General features: G+C 44.9%; 1 protein-coding gene across 2 annotated transcripts in view; it reads right to left on the bottom strand.

Annotated features, from left to right (window-relative positions):
• MICU1 (mitochondrial calcium uptake 1) overlaps positions 1-24,076 on the bottom strand; it is a 214,249-nt gene that overhangs the window by 122,792 nt on the left and 67,381 nt on the right. For both annotated transcript variants that reach the window (XR_008483830.1, XM_054288300.1), the window contains exons 10-12: positions 11,601-11,738; positions 6,431-6,539; positions 676-765 (exon numbers count right to left, since the gene is read on the bottom strand). Coding sequence is in view for 1 of the 2 variants with exons in the window: in XM_054288300.1 (XP_054144275.1) it covers positions 676-765; positions 6,431-6,539; positions 11,601-11,738 (337 nt within the window). In the remaining variant the exon portion in view is untranslated. The remainder of the gene's footprint in view (positions 1-675; positions 766-6,430; positions 6,540-11,600; positions 11,739-24,076) is intronic.

The raw sequence follows: 24,076 nt of genomic DNA, 5'->3' as shown, positions 1-24,076 counted from the left end.
AATTATCTCATTGCTTCTCCTGTGTTTTGCTGCTTTGGAATGTGTTTGGACATTGTTTACCCACAGGTGATTGTTTCATTGGTTTTATGTGAATTATTTTGTCTCACTGGTCAATCAGGGCCAAGCTGTGTCAAGGCTCTGGAGAGTCACGAGTTTTCATTATTATCTTTTTAGCATTGTGTAAGTATCCTTTCTGTATTCTTTAGTATTTTATGATACTATATTATATTAAAGAATGCTATACTAAACTATACTAAAGTTTAGTATAGCATTCTTTAGTATAATATAGTATCATAAAATAATGAAGGATCCTTCTGAGAACATGGAGTCAGATTCATCATTCCTTCCTGCCACGAGGCACCCCACAAATACAATAAAGGCATTTACAGCATGGTGTGGCTAAAGCTGATAGGCCAAGAAACATCATGTAATTAGGAAATGGTTGGCTTGTGAATGTGATGGTGTGAATTACAACATCTGTATTGTCTCACCCTTCTCATGAGACTGAAAACGGAGTGTAAGTTTTTAAATCACCTCTCAGTTGCCCCGTCTCTGGGTCAGAAAAGGCATAATCCAACAGGGGATCACCTGGACACAGAGCATGGCAGGAAGAAGCATTTCCCCCAGGGTTCCTGCCCTGGGCTCCCCCAGCCTGGCCGAGCTGTGCTCACTCACCGTCGCAGTCGAAGAGCGCGAACACCACGTCGCACACGTGGTCTGACAGCTCCACCTTGGCCACGGTCCTGGCCACCTGCTGCATGGTCACTGCAACACACGGAGGGCACAGGGTCACACAGGGGCCAGCCACAGCAGCACACTCCTGTTCCTGGGGGAAACCAGCCCTGGTGTCCTCAGAGAGGCTGCAATGAGCTTGACCAACGAGGCAGCTCCTCCTGACAGCACTCCAAGGAATGCTATCCTGTCACAGACCTATTCTATCAAAAATCTTTTTGCTAGGATCTTTTCTCTAAAGAAGCTGAGAAGCTTCAGCTTCTCCATGTTTTGCTGCCTTAGAATGTGATCTGGAGAATTGTTTACCCAGCATGTGAAACTGTTTCTACTTGATGACCAATCACAAGTCCAGCTGTGTTGAGACTCTAGTCAGTCACAAGACTTTGTTATCATTGCTAACCTTCTGATGAAATCCTTTCTTCTTTCTTTAGTATAGCTTTAATATATCATTTTATTTTAATATAATATATAGCATAAAATAATAAATCAGTCTTCTGAAACATGGAGTCAAGATTCTCATCTCTTCCCTCATCCTGAGACCCCTGCGAACACCACCACATTATCCAGCATTCAATTCTATCAATCAGGGAATTCCAAAAACTCCTTTTCCTGTTGCAACCCAATAACTGCAGAACAAACCCACCCACCATCCTGCAGGGAGCAGACCAGATTAACCTTGCAATAAAAAAAAAGAGTTGTAAGGAATTATTTCCCTTTTCTCCCTAGACTGGCAGCAGAGAAGCAAGCACAAGTTTTATTCCCCACCTTTAGAAAATTCCATCCAATTCATGGAGCTATCAATCTGGCAGGGTTAGGCAGTTGATTTTTGCTGCACAAATGGGAAAAGAAAAGCCCCCTCACTAGGCTGGTGTGAGTGTATTTAAAGTTAAATTGCTTCTCTACAAAGCCTGACCCAAGGAAATGCCATCCACAGCACCTGGGATCAATGTTTAGCTGTGGAGCAAGGGAAAAAGGGAAGTGGTGCATCACAAAACCAGACTGAAACCACAAACAGCCTCTGCTTTCCTCCACAGAATCCTTATGAGCTTCTGCCCCCCTAGTCCTTCAGGAATTTTGGAGAGTTAAGTGTGTCAGAATGGAAGAAATAATAATCCAATATATACTGTAACTGGATTAATTACAAACTCATAAAATATTTCTAATGAGATTTTTTTCATTGATGTTTACATTATTGGTATCTTCCACCCTGTTTCTGCTCCCCTGAGTGAAATCTGGGGTTTTCTGAGAGGAATTCACAGCCACCATCAGCTCCTTTTCCCCATAAAACCTCTCCTATTACTAAATAATGCAGGAGAAAATTGAAATGATGCATTGTAAATGTAAAATAGATATAATCTCAAGTAGGACCCTGCTTTTCCCACATAATTATTCTTTCTGAGTGAAATTCCCTTTCTCCATAAGTGATGTAGCTCCAGCAGTTATTACTTTGTATTTCCTCAAACAACACCAAATTTCACTTAATTTGTATTGGTAAATGTAAAATTTCTCTTGAGATCCTTCACCTTGATGCCATCCTCCTCTCCTGGAGTCCTAGGTACCCTATGGCTGTAGCCTTACATGTAAAAAAAAAAAATTAGAATGATTTCTTCATCACAGAATTCCAGAATGGTTTGGGTTGGAAGGGGCCTTAGAGCACATCCAGTGTCACCCCTGCCATGGCAGGGACACCTTCCACTGTCCCAGGCTGCTCCAAGCTCCATCCAGCCTGGCCTTGGGCACTGCCAGGGATCTGGGGCAGCCCCAGCTGCTCTGGGCACCCTGTGCCAGGGCCTGCCCACCCTGCCAGGGAACAATTTCTCCCTAACACCAAATCAAAATCTGCCTTTCAATTTAAAACCATTGCCCCTTGTCCTAATTCCTTTAATTATAAGTTATGCTTTTCTGCTGAGATTTTCCCCACTCCTTCCATCTCTGCAGGGAGTCTCCTGATCCCTCCCCTCCTGTTTGTTTTTCTCTTGATCCCTCCCCTCCTGTTTGTTTTTCACAGCCACAGTTTTCCCAGCTGGAATTTGCACTCATGGCCAGCAGTTCTTGCTTCCTCTCTTATTGATCCAAGTGCACAAGTGTCAGCTCCATCCCATCGTTCCTGCTTGATGCCGGAATGACTCCACAGGGGCTGCAGGACTGTGCTGTGCTGGTTTTTAAGGAATCAAAAGGAGGAGGGAAAGAGTCTCTGCTTTCACATCCTCACACATGCTCCAGACCACAAGGCAGCTCAGGAAGGCAAATAAAATCGAAGCAAACCTGCTGGAATAATTTCTTTACCATGAAATGGAATAGGTGCTGTCTGGGGAACATCTCTTAAAGCCTGTGATGGTTTGGAGTTCTGGGATAGAAATTCTCCTGGATTTCACATCATCAAAAATGAGTTCCACATTTCTATCTTGAAAAGCTTCTAAAATTTCATGCATTGGTATCTCCCACTGGTTCCTTTAATGAGCCATCTGAGTGATTTTATGCAAATTTAGGGTCTGACACAGTTATCCTTTTTTTCCACTCTGATTCCCAGAAGTGCACTGTGAGCAATGCCTCACTGAGTGCTGCTCCAGGCCAGGGCCTCAGCAGATGGCAAACTTCACTTTTCCTTCCAGCTTGGGATTAATCACACATGTGGCCAAAAGAATGGACAGCTGGGCTGCTGCTTTGTTTTCCAAATGGCCCTGGGGGGATGGGAGCAGAGCTCCTGCCCTGGGCATTCCAGGATGGAAAGGCAGGACACACATGTGGTTTGGGCTCCCAGAAATCAGCCTCACGTGGATGCATACATTTCATTTCAGGGCTCCCAGGTGGAAATGTTGAATGCTATCACTGGCAGCATAGCTCCCAAAATCTATTAACTTTTTCCAAATCATTTGCATGAGTATGTGCTGGAACACCCATCCAGAAAGAGATGGGTAAGCCTTGTGCAATCCTGTGTGCACAGCACATCCTCCTTGCTCTTCTCAAGCTGCAGCCCTGCAGCAGAGCAGAAGCTGTTTTCACATCAAAGGCAGCATGACAGAAAGTCACAGAGATCAGGGAGAATAAAAAAGAAAAAGGCAGAGCTCCCAGACCAGAGCAGAGCTGTTGGTGCAATATCCAGAGCCAGACACGTGGAAAGAAAGGAGATTGCTTGGAGACACCCCAAACCTGAGTGCAGGGGATCCTGTTGGACACCAGGGTCCCAGAGCCCCCTCCCAGCACTGCCATTCCTGCACAGGAGCACCCCAAGCTGTGCTTCCAGGAGGGCTGGTTTCTCCCATCCCTCTCCAAGGCAAAGCAAGCAGCAATTCCATGGCTGCACCCCAGCTCACCTCAACCTGGTTACTGAGAATTTCAGACTTCCTGACTCCCTGTCCACTCTGCAGCCGTTTCAAGCAGCATTATTCTAACAAAATGATTTTCCATGAACCTCTCTGGGGCTCCAGCCCTGCTCCAAGCCATGGATCAGTGGGATCAGCTTCTCCCTGTGCTTTGGCCCATCCATGCCTTGCCCCAAACCCCACAGGAGTTATCCCACAGCTCCCTGCTGGCAGCAGGGCTGCTTGGAAAGCCTGGCTGCACACAGTGCCAGGAAAAGTGCAATTCACACTCTCCTAAAAGGGGAATAAGCATCAAATTCAGTTCCTGTCCTGCTTCCAGCTGTGAGCCCAGGCTGGGGAAGTCTCCTAAGGAATGCTTGTGATTTAGGAGAATGACAGCTATTATGTTGCTGGGAAAATGAAAGATGGGCTAACAAATAATCTGTGTGTTTTTAAATGGGTCATTAAAATACAGGTTTATGATCCTTTTTAGAAGAAGAAGAGATGTTAATTCAGCACAGAAAGCAGGCTGTCAGGCTCTGGCTGTTTGGTAGCAGCCATTTTTTCCCCTCTGAAATTTTAAACAGCCCTTTTAAAATCATAATAATGTTTGCTGCATTGTTAACAGCAAATTATTACACATACCAACCTCTTCCTAGTCCCCATGCCAGTGTAATTTTTACTTTGTTAGTTTGTAACCAGCAACCTCGTGAAAGCTTCGCTTTTGGGAGGGCTCACCCCATTTATGGTTTATTTAAATCTGATCCCTGCCTAAGGAAGGTTCCCTTAGCCCAGCCAAGCATTCCCAGCTCAGTGGCTGCACAAGCTCATTAATGACACATAATTAAAAAGCAATCACACTGATTTACCAACTGCACACAGACCTAAATTCTGTGAAAATGTATACTCCATGACAGGACAAATGCTAATTTCCTGTAGGCACTGAGTAAATTTGATTTGCTGGGCTATCACCTCCCCTGGGATGCTGCAGAAAGGGCTCAGAGCAGCAGCAGCACGCCCAGACTTGGTATTTTACTTTTAAATGAAGGAAATCCTATCAGGTTCTTTTAAGTCCTAAGGTAATGATGTTCTAAACCAAAGATACAGATGATTTCCCCCAAAAAATTCAAGATGAGAAGGGCTGCTGACACACACAAGAAGAGATGTGACACATTTGTTTCCCTCTGTAATTCCACTGCCCCCAAACCTATTAATGCCTTAATATTCCCCCAACAGCAGCAGTTGGAATAGCTGGCTTCTAAAATGTTTAATTCTGCAGCTGCCTACATGAATCAGCTTTAACTTTGTAGCAGACAAGAGTTTCCACTTAGCCTAAAACTCTTTTAATGAGTTTGCCATCTTTATTTTATATCCTCAGTCTGTTAAAAAAATTCCCTCTTAAAAAAACCCAAAGACCAAAGCACTTGTGACAGACCCTGGCAGCAGGGTGGGACTTGGTTTGAAATATATTTGGGGGATTTTTTGCCTTTTTTAAAAATCAGTGTGTCAGATCTAAGAACAAACCTGAGACAGAGCAGCTGAGAAAAGGAAACATGATGAGAAGGAGAAGGATATGGATTGGGCTGATCAATAAACCACACTATTAGCAGGGTCCCCAGGAAACACCAGCTCTGAGGTTTGTTCAGTCCACTTCTCTGGACTGTGGGTTATCTGAAATTGCGTCTCTGGACAGACTTTAATGCCCAGTCTGGGACCTCAGTGGTGTTCCAGTCTCCCCCTCTTTCCCTCCAGCACTCCCAGGAGCTCTGCAAGTGTTTGCCACTGCTTGGCCCAATCAGAAATGCAGCACCCAGCCCTTATTTCTAGGCAAAGTCTAGGATTTGTGAGCAAAGCTGGAACAAACCAAGGGTTGAGCAGTTCCTACCTCCAGCCCACTGCTGCTGTGCCTCTGCCATGGGATCAGAGACCTGCACAGAAGACGACTCTGCAAGAATTCTTTCACACTCATTTATGAATCCTTTGTATAAGGAGGAAAAAAGGCCACTTCAGAAGATGGGGATGAAGAGGAAACAGTGGTGTCTCTGGGATCTGGGACCACAGCCTGTGGCACACTCATTAGGCCACCTTGCCTCTGCACACAGCAGAAAGGTCCCTCTCAAGGTACCACCATGAAATCTTTGCTTCCTCATCCATTCAGGCTACACGTGCCAGCCTTGCTTCTCCCTCCATCTAAAACTGTGGGAGTGTAAAACCTGAAATCCCTCTTTATCCATGGATGTAGTGAGCCAAGCACCCCATTACAGGGAGGAACTGCAATTTGGCTACATTTTAACCTGTCAGCCTGGCCTTGTCTGACACCTTGCAGCTCCAAAGCCACAGTATGAGTTGTGCTCCCTCAGGCTTTCAGCACCTGAACACCCCACAGGTTCCAGTACCTTTATCAAGAGAAGCTCCAGCCATGTGGTAGAAGCTCAAAGCTGTGTCCACATCATTGATGTTCTTCAGAAAGGTGAAGAAGTTCTCCACCTCCTCAAAAGTCAGCCCCTAGGACAGAAAAAAGACACTCACATGGTGATGGGACAGAGATCATGGGCACTCCTGGAAACGACACAGTGACTCACTGGCCCAAAGCTGCAGCCAGAAGTGCAGAATTCATCTGCACGCTGCAAAAACTCAGCCTTGGCAGTTTGGATGTTTGGGCTGTGATCTGTACTTCTGTTCCCCTCCTGGCCCCACCAGTCCCACAAAGGGAAGGAACTGAAAACCATTTCCCAGGTGAGCAGACCTCAGATGCAGGAGACCACTGCAAACAGGGGAATTGATAAATTCATTTGAAGCCTGCACACTTGCAATGGCAATATCAAACAGTCCATGTTTGATATTTTGATTTGATATTTTGATATATTGATATTCTCAGTAACCTTTCCTGGTTATTGAGAATTTCAGACTTTCTGTGCTGACAGACACTGACCCCCAAGAAAACATTACATTTAACCTGAAGCCATAGAAAAGGCTTCCAAAATTCAATAATAAAACTAAGATTATAGGTGTGTAGTTTGAATAAAAGTGTGTAATATCACGTAGTAAAAAACTTAAGAGTTTAAGATTTTAAAATACAGTAGTATATATAAAGCAACATAAAAGTTTTAGAGCAGAAGCTAGTCCTTCTTCTTTCTTCACCTTCTTCATGAGTTTAAATAATGTTGTGCAGTTGGATAAAAAAGTCCACATTGCAAGTCACAAGTAGTTAGTTATTGAGTTAAAAGTAAAAATAATTTAAGTGCCATTTCTTAATTAAACAGTTTATCTTTAAAAGACCTTGTAGAGAGAGATACATCTCCACTTTGTAATTTTTTAGTAAAGTGCTGTAGAACTCAGAGTTTATGAGACTGTAATACAGATAAGAACTAATAAACATCTGAATCCAAACAAGAAATACCATCTCACACATTTAATCCCAACCCTAACAACAAAAAAAGATAAAAACTCAACAAGCCCATAGACTGTAAGGCCTCTCCCAGGAGATCCAGGAGTCCCTAGGGGAATCCAGGTCCTACCCAGTGTGGCAGAAGGTGACACTGAAGCACAGAAGTGTCCCAGTTTGCTTTGCTGCTGGAGGCAGGATCCCTGCCTGCTCCATGTACCTGGGCCAGGTGCTCAGTGAGAGCCACACTCTGGGATAGCCATGGAAATACATCCTGAGACCCCCAGGAAAGAACTGCTGCTGAGCACAGCTCTGAACCCCACCTGGTTACACTGATTTTATCACCCTGTGCAGCTGCAGCACCACCACAGCACTGCTGGGGATGCCTTGGGAAGGCTGAGCTAGAACAGAGGCCAGACAGAGCTAAAGAATAAAGCAGGGATTTATTAACAGGCTCCATGGATCCACCTTGGGCAGCACAAGAGCCCAGCCAGGGCTGCACCCAAGGTGAACCCAAATGGGCACAAAATGCACAACTGGTCATGAGGTCTCTCACTTTTATCAGCTCTGCTCCTTTTGCATCTTGCAGTTCATTGTCCAGTTCCAGCTTTAGCCCATCCAGTCCCATCCTGCTTGTTTTTCCCTCTCCAGCCTGCACTGTTTGTGCTCCTGGGCCTGAGATTTGGATCATTTGTCCTTGGTCCCCAGCTGGAGCAGGAATTGTTTTGTCTCCCTGCTCTGTTCACAGAGCTCACCATCCCTTAATGTGAAGCTCAGACCCACACACTAAAGCAGCACAGAGTCTGAAATATAAAAGCTAAACCTGAGGCATCAGTGGGACAGGAGCTGGAGCCTCCAACTCCAGCAGAGCCACGGCAGGGAGCCAAGGAGGAGGTGAATCATCACCACAGTAATAACCACTCAGACTCCCTCTCTGGGACACATAAATCAGCTTGTCAAGAGTTCAGCTTCAGGCTCCTCCTATCCTGCCTGGCATGACAGATTAATAGAGCAAGATATTAAAAATCCAAACTGCAGAACACAGCCCAGCTCCAGGACCTGGATGTGTTCAGCGGGTACTGTCAAATGTAAATTTACACAATCTGCTGTAACTCTGCTCAAACAACTTCTAATCAGGGAAGAAGCCACCAATCTTTTGAAAGAAAAAGAACATTTTTAAGGTCTTTCCATACAAACATTTGCAGCTTGTTCCTATCTTTGCTGTAAGGGAGTATGTGGCCCTGCAGTGATGATCTGTGTGTGCACTGATACATGCAACAGCAGCTTTGTCAGCCCTGGACTCATGGATCTGGGCCAAAAAGGATGAGATGGCAAAATGGGAGAGCACATGTGGACAACAGAGCTGACTGAGGAGAGAAATCCCTGGTGACTCTGCAGGGAGCTTTCCTTGAATGTCTGCCTGCTCCTCTTCCTGAGGGGAACACGAGGATGCACAGCAGAATTAAATTAAATACTGTCCTAGGGAGAAAATAATCCAATAAATCAGGTGCTTCTGCAGGAAGCAGTGCAAAGATCCCTCTGTTTTGTGCAATGGTTCTACAAGAGAAAACATCTTTGCAATTACCATGATGTCTCCCTGCCAGAGCAGGGCACTGGGAGAGTGGAAAGCCTGGAGGAACCACGAGGAGTGTGGCCCTTCCAGGCCAGCAGAAGTGATCTTGTGCTGTGATCTGCCTGCTCTGTCTGGGACCTCTGGGGGTTGCAGTGTTATGAGCAAAGAGCCATAAACCTTGTATTTCCTGGGATTCCCAAAATGGCATTTGCCAAGGCCAAGCAGCACTGCACTGCTGTCTGTGCAGAATGGAGCCCAGTTTGGAATCCTGCAATGGTTTGGGTGCGAAGGGACCTCAAAGCTCATCTCATTCCATGGTGTCCCATGGGCAGGGACACCTCCCACTACCCCAGGATGCTCCCAGCCCCACCCAACCTGGCCTTTGTGACCCTTTCACCAGCTGAAAACACAAAACCAGTGACACAAGTGTATCCTACAAATCATGGCTTTCATGTGGACAAAATAACTGAATCTCTGTAGCAAGAATACCACCAGTGTTATGAAATTTCGTATTTTTTGAGGAATCCTATAGGTGGGGCTGGCATCAATGCTATCTCTGTTCCAGATACCAAAATAAAATAAAAATCAGAGACTGGGACGGCCTCAGGCAAGCTAACAGATGAATGATCATATCTTTCAAGGCATTTGTAGCTCCAGCTGTTAATTCATAATCAGCTGAATCCCTTCATCACCCAAGTAATCCTCACAAAACATAAACAGGGAAGGTCCAGAAGCACTTACCTGCTTGTAACACAACAGCTCAAATGAGGGCTTTTCACCTGGGAACCCAGGTCCAGCCAGGAATTCCAGCTCACTGCCACCCCTGCCAAAACCCCAGGCAGCCCTTGAAGCCCATGTGGGAGATGACATGAATCACTGATTTCTGAAGAGATAGCTTGGTTTCCCAGCACTTAGGGGGGCATAAACCAAGTAATACATTGCTTGTGAATATTGCTGATGGCTCGGGTCCTTCTTACCAGGAGAAAAGCAGCTGTGTGAGTGCAGCCTGGGGAGGACACTCATAAGCAATGTCAGACAAAACAGAGAGTGGCAGCTCTGCTGAATAGGCAAAGTTCACCTACCCAGGGTAAGATGGGATTTTTCCACAAGGAAAAAAAATAATGAAAGCAGATTAGCAGTTAATAGAAGAAAACTTGTCACTCTCAAAAGCAGGAATGAAGAATAACAGCCTTGGAAAACAGCTAAAGATTAGATTAAACCCAGAGTTTTATTGTTTTGGAGGCTGCCAGGGCTGCCTTGTGCAGTCAAGGTAATTGCACCAGACAAAGAAGACAAGGTTTGGCAGATTCCATAAGAAAGCTCTCTCAAAAGAACTGTACTTCCAAGGGAAAGCCTTGCTGGGTGAGTTTGGGACATTTTCTGGGCATTTCACCCTCACCAGTGTAAGCAATCATGAATTTTTCACCACTTCTGTTCCTTAAAAGTGTTTTTTTTTTTTGTCCTATTGCTCATTTTCTCTCCTTGAAAGTCCTTGGAATAAAGGAAGATAAAGATTTGCTCTGAATCTGGCTGGCTGTAAATAGAAAGACAATCTGGCTGATTTGGGGATGAGGAATAAGGTAAGAACAAGAAGTTCTTCCTCTAGCACAGATGTCAGAGTCTTGGCTTACACATGAAAGGAAGAAAACATCTGCTGTAGGAAACCTTCCAAAATAAATTCATTTGCCTCTTTTCTCACACAGCCGGCTACTGTTCAGTAATATCTACAGACACACACACACACACATATGTATATAAACCCAAAAATCACAGCAAAAAAATCAACAATTTGCAAACTTCAAAAGCAGAACTGATATTTTTCTATTAGACACACATTGCATTTAAGCACTTTTTTCTGGAGAAATCAAATTATTCCTGGTAATGTAGGAATCCCATTCAGGAACAAAAAGAGCTGCAGACCCTGGTCAGAACTTGTGTTTTATAACACACTTGGCACCTAAACCAGTTAAGAAATAAACTCTAGTTCTGAAGTCAGAAGAAAGCAGCTCTAAAACAGCCAGCCAAAGACTTTCCATTCATTCTCGCTTGATGAATTGCTTGTTTATATCCCAGTTAATAAAAGAACATTCTGGCTTAATAAAAGAACATCCATTACAGGGGCAGATGTAAAATTCTAATGCTCAATAATTTCTCAGCCCATACTTGCCTTACCTGATAAAGCACATCTTGTGGTATGGATATCTTATTCCAAGGACTCTCCCTGAATTAATGAGTGTAGGGTCTGCAAACTTACTCCTCACTAAATTGTGAGTAATTTTTCCCAGAAGTTAATAACTAAATAATAAACAGCCTGCTCACAGCAGCTAACGAATCCAAGGTCGAGCCAGGAACTGGGAGCACGGCTTCAGTGTTTGTCCTGGCTCCAGACCCAGGCTGCCATTCAGCAAATTGAATTTTTAAAATTACAGCATCTATTTTCATAAGGAACAAACCTACAGCCTGCACTGGACACCAACCACTGCACTCCCAGCTCTTCCCTCTCTCCCACAGCTCAACACGGAGCGGACGCTTTTACAAAGAGGACGGGGATTGCTTAACTCATTTCTCAGTGAGAAATTTTCCCAAATTTTCCATGAATGCCACTGACCTCTCCATCCTGGAAGTGCTTCTTGAGCTGCTTGAGCATGACAGTGAGCTTCTTGGACTGCACCCCGCTGTAGGCCAGCAGCATGCTCCCGAACTGCCGCTCCGTGATCCGCCCCTCCACCGGGTCGTGCCGCTCGAACTGCCAGGGAAGGGACAGGGAGGTGAAAACCAGGAGCAGCACAAAGCTCCACCTCAGCTGGGAGGCATAGAAAAGGCACCATAAAGGATTAACATTGCAGGAAACTCTGGGGAGGGAGAAGTGCTGATGGGTTCCAGCATCTGCTTTCCCCAGGATTGTCTCTCTACATTCACCCTCTGTGCAATTCCTTGGACAGCTCTTGGGAGAAGCCTCTGCTGGAGTCCTGGATGCTGAGAATTTTAGACTTTCTGTACTAAGAGTCTAACCCCCAAGAGAACACTGCATCTCTCAGAATTCACAGAGTCACAAGGCTGCAAGAGACCTCCAAGATCATCCAGTCCAACCCAGCCCCAACACCCCAACTAAACCCTGGCACCCAGTGCCACATCCAGGCTTTGTTAAACACACCCAGGGATGGTGACTCCACCACCTCCCCGGGCAGGGCATTCCAGTTCTTTATCACTCTTTATGTAAAAAAACCTTTTCCTAATATCCAACCCATATTTCCCTTGGCACAGCTTGAGTCTGTGTCCTCTGGCTCTGTCAGTGCTGCCTGGAGAAAGCTCAACCCCACCTGAGCACAGCCACCTTTCAGGTGAGTTTTCATTTGACCTGAGAGAAAGCTCCCAAAATTGATTGATAGCACTAAGATTATCAGTGTGTAGTTTAATTAGAAGTGTGTAATATCACAGAGTAGAAAACAAGAGTTTAGAATTTTAAAATATAACAATATATGAGACAAAATAAATGTTTTAAGACAGTAGCTAAATGTTTTTCTTCTCCTTCTTCTTCATAAATTTAAGTATTTTTAAATATTAAAATATTAATTAAAGTATTATAAAATGTTGTTAGTTTTATAATTAAACAAAAAAATTTCCACATTGCGGACTTCAAGTAATTAGTTATTAAATCAAAAGTAAAAATAATTTCAGTGTAATTTCTTAATTAAATAGTTTAACCTTAAAAAAACCTTATATAAAATTTAAGTATTTTATAACTTTAATAAAATACTATAAAACTCACAACTTTTAATATAAATAAAAATAATAAACATGTTAATCTAAATACAAACTATTATCTCAAGCACTTCAATCCCAACCTTAACAAAAGTAAAAAAACCCCCCAAAACCAAAACAAACCCTCAAAAACCAACATTTAATGGTGCCCCAGTGTGAGGACACCTGTTGAGGTCAGGACCTCCCTGAAGAAACAGAGAATGTGCAGCTGTAAGCAGCAAAGAAAAAATCCCCAGGGAAAAGCAAGAAGAAAAAAGGAAGAAAAAAGAACTCAGAAAACCCTCCCAGCTTTATCCTACAGGACTGGGCTGATGAGTGGCTGCTCTAAACAGGGACAGTGGTTAATAAACCAAAGAGAAGTCCTGCAAAGGTCTAATTTTACTCTTCTCTGCTTCAAGGCCAGTGTCCCAGCAAGGGAAGGTTCATGGATATCTCCAGACTTCACCTTCCCCAAGTTCTCATCCTCAGCCCCTTCCATCCCTGACTCTTACAAATGCTGCTGTGAGGCCCCTGCAGAACTTCCAAAAAGCCCTTTTGGGAAGGGCAGAGAAGGTTTTCTCCACTCATCCATCTCTCCTGCAGCGGTTTGTCTCCTGGCTTGCACTGCAGGGGAGGAGGGAAAAGCCTTTCCGCAGCCTGGGAAGGTGCTGGCTGGGAGCCCACCTCTGAATAATGAGAATTTCATCCTTTTCTCTTCTCCCATCTCTGTGAATCCACCAGCATCAACATCAGATTTCAACCAGCTTCACAGATCTCAGCGCTTGGGACAGATTATGTCCCTCCAAATTTACCAGGAAACACAAGACCAACACTCCAGCTGATCACAAGGCAGAAGATGACATTTAACAACAAAATGAATTTTTAAACTCATGGGGAACAACTTGGTACCAGTGACTGACATTCTGCTGCCTGCTGAGCTGACCATTCCAGCCTCAGCTGCTCTTCAGTGCTAATGAATTTTTAATTATTACCACATCAACCAGACTTTGGCTGCTTTTCCCAGCGGGAAACCAAGGAATGCCTGGTAAGTGGAGCACCAGGGCTGGAGGGATTTGTATGGGTGACTCTGGCAGGAGGCAGATCCCAAATGGAGAAATTCTCTGCTCCTCAGCCCCTTGTGCTTTCACCTGAGTGGCCCACACAGTTTTGGGGGAAAATGGTAATTTTTACTGTCATCTATACAGGCTTTGGGGCTCACTCATCATGCAAAAGGTGGGCCTCTCCTGTGCTGGGGAAAGGAGAGGGAGAACTCATTTTTGGAAATGTTCTTCATTAAAAAGCAGAAGTAGTAGTTTCTGCCATGCCTGAAGAATGCAAAGAAAATGCCCCTGAGACTCAAAAATTTTCCATCAGTGCTGCTTGTGAAGCTTTCTTCTGCTGTAATATTCCTAATTTCATCCCCAAAGACACAAATCAGCATTTTTCTACCAACAGCCTTAAAATACCCCAGGTTTTAGCAGAGCTTTAGGTAGAATCTTTAATTAAAGGCTAGGAAATGTGTCCAAATAGCTCAGCTCAACCTCCTAAGTGGTGACTATGCTCAGAAAATCTCAAGTTGGTGTCTAAAGCCCATCAGCCCCTCTCCCCCTGCCCTGCACTCAAGATCAGCTCCATGGGGTAACACAAGCAAGCACAGTTCCCTGCAGATGGGGAAATAAAGAACCAGCTCCTTGCAGCTTTTTTGGAGCTAAACTTTCAGATTGTGGTCAGTTTTGCAGTACCAGATGCAAAAAAGATCAGGAAGGAAAAATGTAAATACTTTTCATCTTCATTTTTCTACTGATATACCACACAACTATTCACAAGAAATAAAAAAAACCCCTGGAAATTATGGAATTTATGCTGCTTATTATTTATCTCATTTTAAAATGAACATTTTTAACATTAAACCACGACACTCAGATGCCCACTGTCACGTACAGCCAGGTCAGCCCAGACAGGGACTGGGAAGTGAGAGCTGGTCCACATCCATTCCCAAATTCCAACAGAAGCACCACTGAACTGAGCAAAAGCAACAGCATCACAGTGAGGGATAAAGAAAGTTCAAATCTTGCCTCCAAGCTGCTGTCACATGCATTTAAATTAATTACAGAAGGGATAAGCAGGCCATGTCATTTAATTTCAGGGAGGGAATTCTGTTTATTTTTTTCTGCTATGTCAGAGATGGTGTTGATCCATAAAGAAATTGGCTCCAAAGGATTTGTGAGTGGAAACTTATTGATTCCTGATGAAAGACAACCCCCAGGTACCCCTGACACCCCTTTCCTGGGAGCAGAGGTACCTCCTGCTCCTCCACCCTCTGGAATGTCTCCTAGCCAAACACAACTCAGCACTGGGAGATGAAGGAGGGTGCAAAAACTATAGGAATTTTCCTTTCAGTACTCAATACACAGCCTACAAACAGTGTTAAAATCCTCTGGGTATTCGAAAAAGCAGGAGAAATAGTGCCCATTCCCAGGGAATCACAATGATCTGCCCTCAGGCACAGGATGATACTGTACAGGTGATTTCTGTGTTCTCTGGGGGGAGAAATAACCCCACACTCTCCAGGGAGGGGGTGCAGGGCACAGCACACTGGGGTTTATTACAGCTACCAAGTCCTCTGACAGCCTTTTCCCTTTATGGATCTCAAAGAAGGAAAAGCAGGCCCAAAGCAGAGCTCACCTGGCATTATCCAGAGGGGGATCCAGCTCCTGCTCCCACCATCCCACCAGGACAAACAGAGGAGAGGGAGTCCTCTCAATCAGCACCCACAACCACACACCCACAATCAGCCAGCAAACCAAAAACCTCCGGAGCAGCTTCCACCGGCAGCCACTTGGTGCCAGCAGTGGATTCTGCATCTGCACCAGGCAAGGAGAGGGGACAGAATGCTGGCCAGGGTTCCTCCTGCAGGCCAGGACACCTGAGGTGCTGAAGAAATTAGCTTGAAATATAACAAGGCTTGAAAGAATTTTGATATTCATTCAGAACCAATGTGTTGTGAAAGGAAATCTGAGGTGTTTATGGAACTGGAGGGACAGGACAGGAGGGAATGGCTTCAGACTAAAATAAGGGAGGTTTAGATGGGATATTGGGAATTAGGAATTGTTCCCTGGGAGGGTGGGCAGGCCCTGGCACAGGGTGCCCAGAGCAGCTGTGGCTGCCCCTGGATCCCTGGCAGTGCCCAAGGCCAGGCTGGACAGGGTTTGGAGCACCCTGGGACAGCAGAAGGTGTCCCTGCCATGGCAGGGGTGGAATGAGATGAGCTTTAGGTCCTTTCCAACCCAAACCATTCTGGAATCCTGTGGGGGGAAGAAAGCAGCAGAAACGGGGTGCAGCCCTTGACTTCACCACCTTTGCTGGCCCAGTCCCTGTAGCCAGTCCAAACACACAGCAGGGTACTCCCTGACTTTTTTTTGTTATTTAAAAGATTACCCATAACCTTACGCACATGTTAAATAGCCCCAAACTCCCCCAAACCTGACAGGATGAGCACATTCCTGCTACTCTATAAGATGAAATTCCCAGATTTTTTCAAACAACACCACTCTCCTTCCTTGTGAGAGAAAAGCTTTCTCACATGAGGAGAGCAGAGGACAAAGAAGCAATTTCCCTGCTTCTACATCTCCTTAATTGCACAACTTTATGGAAAGGCAATACAAAGAGCCATCATAAAACAACAGACCCATAATATCTTTTCTTCCTTGCTTCATTGTTTTTTTCCTCCACTAACTCAATCCATCTTCCCCTGCAGGAAATCAAATCCCAGGCTCTGAGGAGCATCCAGCCCAAAGCAACTGAGAGACACCACCATGAGAAACATCCTGGTGGAGAAATAAAACCTGCTGCAAGTTCCTAGATGCAGACATTGGTTTCCTTTTATTTCTCCTTCTGCCAGCAAGGCTCACCAGTGGGAAATGAAGCATGTCCCATGGCCTCAGAAAAAGGCCAAGTTTGGGTACCACACACTTCTCAGGGGAAGGTTTCCCTTCCCAGCTGACTCTCCTTCCTCAAGAAATTTGTCCTAATCAATAGTGCTAATAGGGAAAGATTCTACCTAAAACTCCAGTGCTACAATTTGTGGGAAATGGATTTGTAGAGAATTTTCAAAGTTTCACAGAAGGCTCACATAGTATGTACTTGTATGTAAACTTTGAGATAAGAAATGCTGATTTAGAAATGTCATGGAACAGGACAGACATTGCTGAGAGAGAAATGGAACTAGAAACAAGTTTTAAAGGATGGTTTTGTAAATAAGATTAGATACTCTGGAGAAGTAGAGCTGTGAGAGATGTATTGTAGTAGGACTTCTGAGGGGTAATTTTAGATGATTGGTTTTAAGGTATTTACAGCATGGTGTGGTAAAAGTTGATAGGTTAAGAAATGTTTATAATGTATTGTAATTAGAAAATAGTTGGCTTTGAATTGGGATGGTGTGATTCATAACATCTCTGTTGTTTTACTCTTCACATAAGACTGAAAATAAAAGTTTCAAAAACATTTCTTGGTCGTTTTATTTCTGAGTTCTCAGTTGCCCCATCTCTGTGTCAAAAAATCCAACAAATATCCTCTCAGAGAAGGGGAGTTTAAAAAACTGCATCAAAAAGGAGGAGCAGTGTTTTGTGATTGCTGCCACCAGACCCCAGTGGGCCCACGAGAGCAGCCCCTGCTCTGCACTGGGGAGGGGACACCAAAGCCCCAGAGAGGGCTCAGCAGCACAGACAGCCACGAGTGCCTGGCAAAACCTCCCATGGAAAAGTGGGATAAATTGATTATCCCCTCCTTCCTAAGCTGGCATTTTTGGGCTGGACACACACTGGTGGCTTGTGTCTCCTGCTTTGTTTGCCGCAGAAGAAAATGGCTGAAATAACCTCTAGGCCCCTGCACTTGCACAGGCACAGAGAGCATCGGGGATCCACCAAATCCCATCGGTGCAGGAGGGAAACACCCAGCTGTAACTGGAGCCAGCACCATGAAAACACAACTCAGACTTTTCCTAAAGCAATGCCAAAAGGATATACTCCCTGTCCTCTTCAAACACTCACATTAGCTAAATATCCAGCTGTATTTTAGCAGGCTCCTAAATTTCTAGGAAGGTTTCCCCTAAAAACCAATCAAACAGATGATGTATTCCCTGCAACCTCAAAGCAAGGATCTTAAATAAATAAATGTATGCTGCCACATTGAGACAGCAAAGAGAAATACATCTTCAAGGACATTTGGATGGGAGAGAAGTGTTGAGGGATGATCCCTGAGCTTCTTTCTGCAAGTTAAATAAAAAACATCCACAGGAGAAATCTAGCTAATACTAATTCCATCAGGTTTAGGGGTAGTGGGAAAAGGTGACCTGTTCCCAGAGCTGCTCTGTGCATAAGGAATCAAAAGGGTCTGGGAAATAATGATCTGTAGGGTAATACTCAGATTCATAATATATGACCCTTTAAAGTGGTATTTGCTCAAAGCTTTATTTGACAGGCTGTAATACATTATTTATCTGCAAACTACTGCAGCACTGGCTCTGTTTACTGTTCTGGAGAAGGAGGCTGCCAGGATCTCTTGTCAAGTTGCATATACAACTATGACAGGAAGAAAAAGAAAGGGGAAAACACTATATATCTCCCTAAATCCCAGCAACCTCGTCCATCCAAAAAAATTTAATGTATTTGTGAGTAAGCTGAAGTGTTTGCACAGGCACTGAATTACTGCCAGAAGAAAAGAAAGGGAAAAGTTTCTAAAGGCTTTTTGTTTGGGAAGATTGAAGATTTAAAATACTCATTTTTCAGAGGGGGATAATTTATGCTGAAAGGTTTCTTCTCTGGACATGGATCTAAAGCACTGGGTTTTGCAAGATGAAGCTCAGCCTGCTCTGGACACAGCCTACAGAGCCCCTGGGTGTAATTATTGCTTTATTCAGTAAAACCCACCCAAAGACACAGCTCTAAAGATCTTCAGAGCTGCCAAAGCAGGAGGAATGAAAATGGGCAGGAGGAAATGCCAAACCCAGCCTGGACCATGGCTTCTTTTTTACCTTAAAAAATAATAAAGAAATGAAGGAAATGGGAGCTATTTTCACATGAGAAAAATCCAATCTTCCAAATGCTCTCCCTGTTCACACCTTCTCCCCTCTGCCTAAGTGAATATGTAGCAGCCAGGTTCAAAATGTCCATCTGTCAGCAGCAGTGCAATCCCAGCAGAGCTGATGTTGGAGAGAAGCTTTGGAGATTTCATTGACCTTGGAAAGCCACTGCTGCCTGCAAGGGGGAAAAATTCATTGCCATCACCAGCCACTTGTTCTGCTTTAATGAGCAATTAAAGAAGGTTATGTAAAGATGGCTGCGCCTGAACTTCAGCCCCATGAATGAAAAGATCTTCCTGCAGGCTCTGAGCAGATCAGTGTTTTGAAATTCTGTGCAGTGAGGGAATGACAGGAAGGAAACCTGAAGAAAAGGAATCAGTAATGCTAAGGAAAAAGGTCTGACAAATTAAAGGGATGCTGAGGGGGAAGAGCTGAGCAATCTCCTCCCATGCCTGCTCTCCAGACCTCGCTGCCATCCCTGCCCTTGACAATGCTCCTGGTGCCATGGAACACAGCAGGTTTTCTGTCCTGCATGCTCCCTGAATAAAAGGAAAGTTCAGAAGCAGAACAAACTCCCAACCCTCCTGCAGGAAAACACACAGGACAGCAGAGCTGCAAGAACCCGAGTGAAGCCATTACTCTGAAAAATCCCAACATCTAAGTCTCCATGGAACTGCTGTACACAGTTTTATTAAGAAATACAGCTCCCTCACTGCCTGTTAAGAGTTCACATTGTTTTCTGCTTGACCTTGGTGTTCAATTCTCCAAGAAGAACAAGTTTGCAGGAGTTTAATTCAGCCTAGCAGGGAAAAGGGTCCTGCTTCCATGTTCCTCCTACATCAGCAGAAGCAAAGGCAGGGCTGAAGCACAGCCAGCAAGGTGAGGAGCTGCAGAACAGCTCTGAATTCAGAGCCTGGAAGGGGAGAAGGAGCAAGAGGACTGAGTCTTTATTTATCCAGCAGCAGGAGGAGGCACAGGTCAGGTACCTGCTACAAGAATGTGCTCACACAGACATCCCCAGCCTCTGCCCCCCAGCTTTTGCTGCTCCCTGCTGTTGGCTAACTTGGTTGTGCACACATCAAAAGAGCATCTATGCAGAATAACTCACATTTCCTAATTTATGGACTCTGATACCAACCTCCACACACTCCTGTGGCAAGGTAATGAATGCAAAGGGCACTCCTGGGATTTTATTTGCAGGGGTCCCACACAAGGCTCTGCTGCACTGCAGGAGCTCAGCAGTGGATTTACACACCCCTCATAAACCAAAGGAGCCTCTCGGTACAGAGCAAAGCCTTCCACTGCTGCTAATGATGCAATAAATAGAAATTCCAATAAAACCCTCCACAGCTTCCCCTGCAGAGCCACTGCATCAACCAGGCTGAAGTCACCTGGTTCTAACACAAGCAAGGCACTTCTTCCCTCCCCAGGGGGGTGCCCCATGAAGCATCCATCCCAAACAAGAGGGTGCCACAGCTGCTCCTCTGTGTCCCAGCCATGCTCACAAGCAGCTGCAGCACATGAACTGCCACACACACCCTGCCAGCCTCACTGGCACACTGCTGGATCACTGGATATTTTGGTGACCAGTGACAGACCCAAGGGAACAGCCTGAAGTTGTGGCAGGACAAGTTTAGGCTGGATATTGTGCAAAGGTTCTTCCCCCAGAGGGTGATCAGGCTTTGAACAGCTTCCCAAGGAATGGGCATTGCCCCAGGGCTGCCAGAGCTCCAGGAGTGTTTGGAAAATGTTCTCAGGGACAGGGTGGGATTGCTGGGGTGTCCTGGGCAGGGCTCCATGATCCTTGTGGGTCCCCTCCCACTCAGGGCATTCTGTGATTTTACAGCTGACATGCAGTTGCTCAGTATGCTCTTATAATCCTGAGGCCCCCAGAACCACCCCACAGACTCTTTCAGAGTGAGGCTGGGAGGGTTTGATTTCTCTGGCACAAGTTTCCTCACCGGGACTAGGGAGGAATCAGTTAGGAACAGCATTTATGGCATCTTCTGACTGAGGGACAAAGCCCAGCTTTTGGTAACTCCCCTGTGACAGTGAAACCCCACCCAGCATCCCCCTGCTCCATGGAAAAAGGGACTGGAATTCAACTGCCTTGGATTTCAACTAAACTTCCCCTGGTGCACACTTAGGCATTTCATTACCTACTCTGCTGTTCCTGATTGATGAAAATGACTTGCCTCAGACTCCTTTATGGTGACTCCTCATGTTTCCTGAGACAGTTATGTCTCCCTTCTGCCCTTCCTTAAGCTGCACATACCATGGCCTCATAACTTATCCCTAGGCTCAGATATTTTTTCCATACTAATGTTCCACTCTGAATTCTCCGCAGGTCTCTGGCTGACAGTGGACAGGAACTGAATGGCAGCTTTTCCCCAAAGCTGAGATGCTGCAGTCAACCTGAAAGCTGCATGAGACCCTTTCCACTCACATGCCAAGACAAAAGCAGGCTGCCAGCTCTGAATGCTGTCAAAACCAGGCTGAGCTGTCCAAGTCACTTCCACTGCCTGCCCAGAAATTCCCAGATTCCATCTGTGTATGCTGGACTGTGCCTGCTTAACTGCAGAGCTCCCTGATGTGAAACTATTCACACTGCTTGGATGACCCCACTTTTAACTGGGCATGTCACACAATTCTGTCACCCAGCACCCTTTCATGGCCATCCAACAAAGGCAGGGACATCAGCCTCACTTTGTCCCCTCAACTCCTACCAGGGAAATGCAGAAGAAGGAATCTGTAGGTCTGCAGGGTCTCCTGGTAACTCCCCTCTCCTTGGCACTAAATCCATCATGGCTTTGTCCATCTCTGACTCCACTAAATAATTCTGGAGGGCACAGCCTCCATATCCAGATCCTCTTTTCCTCCAGAGCTGTTTAAAGGTTATTAGTTATCAACACACCTTTTATCTAGTCAGGGCCTGACAACACTGACACATCACTCATCCTCTGGGACAAACAGAGCACTCATGGGGCACGCTTTGGGCACACTTCAGGCTTTCTGTATTTAGCCATCAGCCCATCCTCCTCTCCTTCCCCTGCAGCCAGGCCAGGAAATCGCCAGCAGAGAACACAAACAGCTTTTGTACCTGTCATTAATTGCCCTACTGAAGAAGCAATTCCACAAGTGCTGGTTTGGCTTTTCAGATGTAAGGATCACATGAAGGAAGAGAAAGCAAATCTAAACTAAAGCAGGAGTTGTAGATATGCAGGATATAGATACAGAACTGACAGAACTGTGTAAGTACACAAAATCCATCACAGGATTGCTGAAAAGGCAGAATTCATAAGGAAAAAGGGAAAACATGACATTCCCCACCATTGTTCCCACAGGGGCTGGGTCAGGTTGAGGCTGAAGTGAAAGGATCAGCAGGTAAAGGGAACTGAGAAATAACACAGCTGATCATGACACAGATTGTCATAAAAGTGACTTAAAACCAAACAAAAATGTCTTGTGCAAGTTCAGCAGCAAACTGATCTCTAAAAGTCTGAGTTTTGGGCCCCTCCTTACCAAGCTCAGCCAATCTGACACTGCCAGACTTCATTTTTCAGGCTACTCAAAACCATTTACTTAAGTTACTCATTTCCTCCCTAAATGACTGCAGCAGAAACAAAGATATGTGACTCATTACTGCAAGTTTTGTTACTGTTAACAAATCACTGAAAAGCTGTATTGCTCTGCCAGCCTATATAAAAACCAGGGCAGAATCCCAAAAAATCTCGAGTAAGCTGGTAACAACAGAGCAGTTTTTAATACCTGCTACAGGATTACTTGGAATCTAACTATTCCAACACTGGGACTCAGAAAGGCACTGAAATATTTAAGTTATTACCATAAAACCCAATTCTGAAACCAGAGTATTTTATAAGACAGGCCTGAGATCCCAAAGGATTGAGGACTTTCTAATGAGCTTTGTGCAGATGGAAGAGCATCCAGCACCCCTTCTTCATGAAAACCAAATCAGGCAGTAACTGTATTGGCATTGGCCATGAAAACAGGAATTTCCAGGATAAAGAGGTTACTCCCACATCACCTGTCAAAGAACAGACACAGAAAATAAGGAATTTTCCAGATGACAGCAGTGATGTCTTGTACCTTTGCCATATTCTTAGAGAATCCCATTTTACTTTGCTTGGGAGGGACATTGGGGCATCCTTAATCCTTAGGAAAGAGGAAAAATATGGAGATGAAATCAGTGCTATCAGCAGGTTTTGGGGTGCCTTGCAGGAGTGACAAAGAAAAGGAGAACAAAGGGCTCACACATCTCTTCTAGGTGCTCTTCCAGAATCCTAAAAAAATTTAGGCTGGGAGAGCCCCAAAGGCTGGCTGGGACTCCTTCTGGTCCTCCAAGGACACAGGAATATCTGGGACAGGCACTAACAAGCAGAAATAGCATAAACAATGATGTCAAATCCTATTCATCTTCCAGACTCACAGAGATCTTCCACTCAAAACCCAAAAACAGAGCCCAACACCACCTGTCCCAAGGGGACATGTGAGAGCTGCAGAGCCTGTCCAGACAAACTTGTCACTGTTTGTCAAAGGAAGCCACCAGGAAAAAGGAGTTCTGGCTGTAGGAGCTTGCCAGGAGCCCCGTTTGCTGGGCTGGTTCCTGTGGCTCAGCCTTAGCTAAGCAGGGCCACCCCATAACCCAAAAACTGACCACAGCTTTCTCCAAGCAGCCAAACCCCAAAAGGTTGAAATAAGGTATTAAAAGTTTCTCCTCTACCTCTGGCTGTGGTTACTTTCCTCATCCTTCCCTTCCTGCAACTGAGTTGACTGCTGAGTTTTCATAAAATGATGGAAAATATACTTGCATAAAAAAAGAAATAAAAGCAGAAAAGAAGAAAACAGCAGGCCATGGTTATTTAAACCTGCTATCAACACTTCAGCCATAAGGAACACTGAAACGTTCAGGGCTTTGTCTGAGTTAATTCCTCTGTGAGAGCTTCTGCTGAATCCTAGCAAAAAATATGCATGGATATTTTGATTTAAAAAAAAAATGAACCAAAATCAGTAAGAGGAAGATAAAGTGCGTTCAGATGGTCAGAAACTATTGTTCCACCTTCAGTCAGCAGAAAACAGCTCAAGGGGATGAACTGCAGAAATGCCTGGATGCTGAGCTGAAGGGAAAAAGCTTTTTAAGAAAGTTCTTTCTTAAAGCAGCTTTCTTTCAGATGAGACAAAGCCAGCATCCCAGTTGGGGAACAGAGACTCTGGGTCACTCAGGGGCTGCAGCAGCCCCAGGAGAT

This window comes from Melozone crissalis, unplaced genomic scaffold (genome assembly GCF_028551555.1).
Source record: "Melozone crissalis strain CALT ecotype California unplaced genomic scaffold, PUWL_Pcris_2 ptg000062l_1, whole genome shotgun sequence".
Classification (NCBI taxonomy): domain Eukaryota; kingdom Metazoa; phylum Chordata; class Aves; order Passeriformes; family Passerellidae; genus Melozone; species Melozone crissalis.
This window is presented reverse-complemented; position numbering and strand designations above follow the sequence as displayed.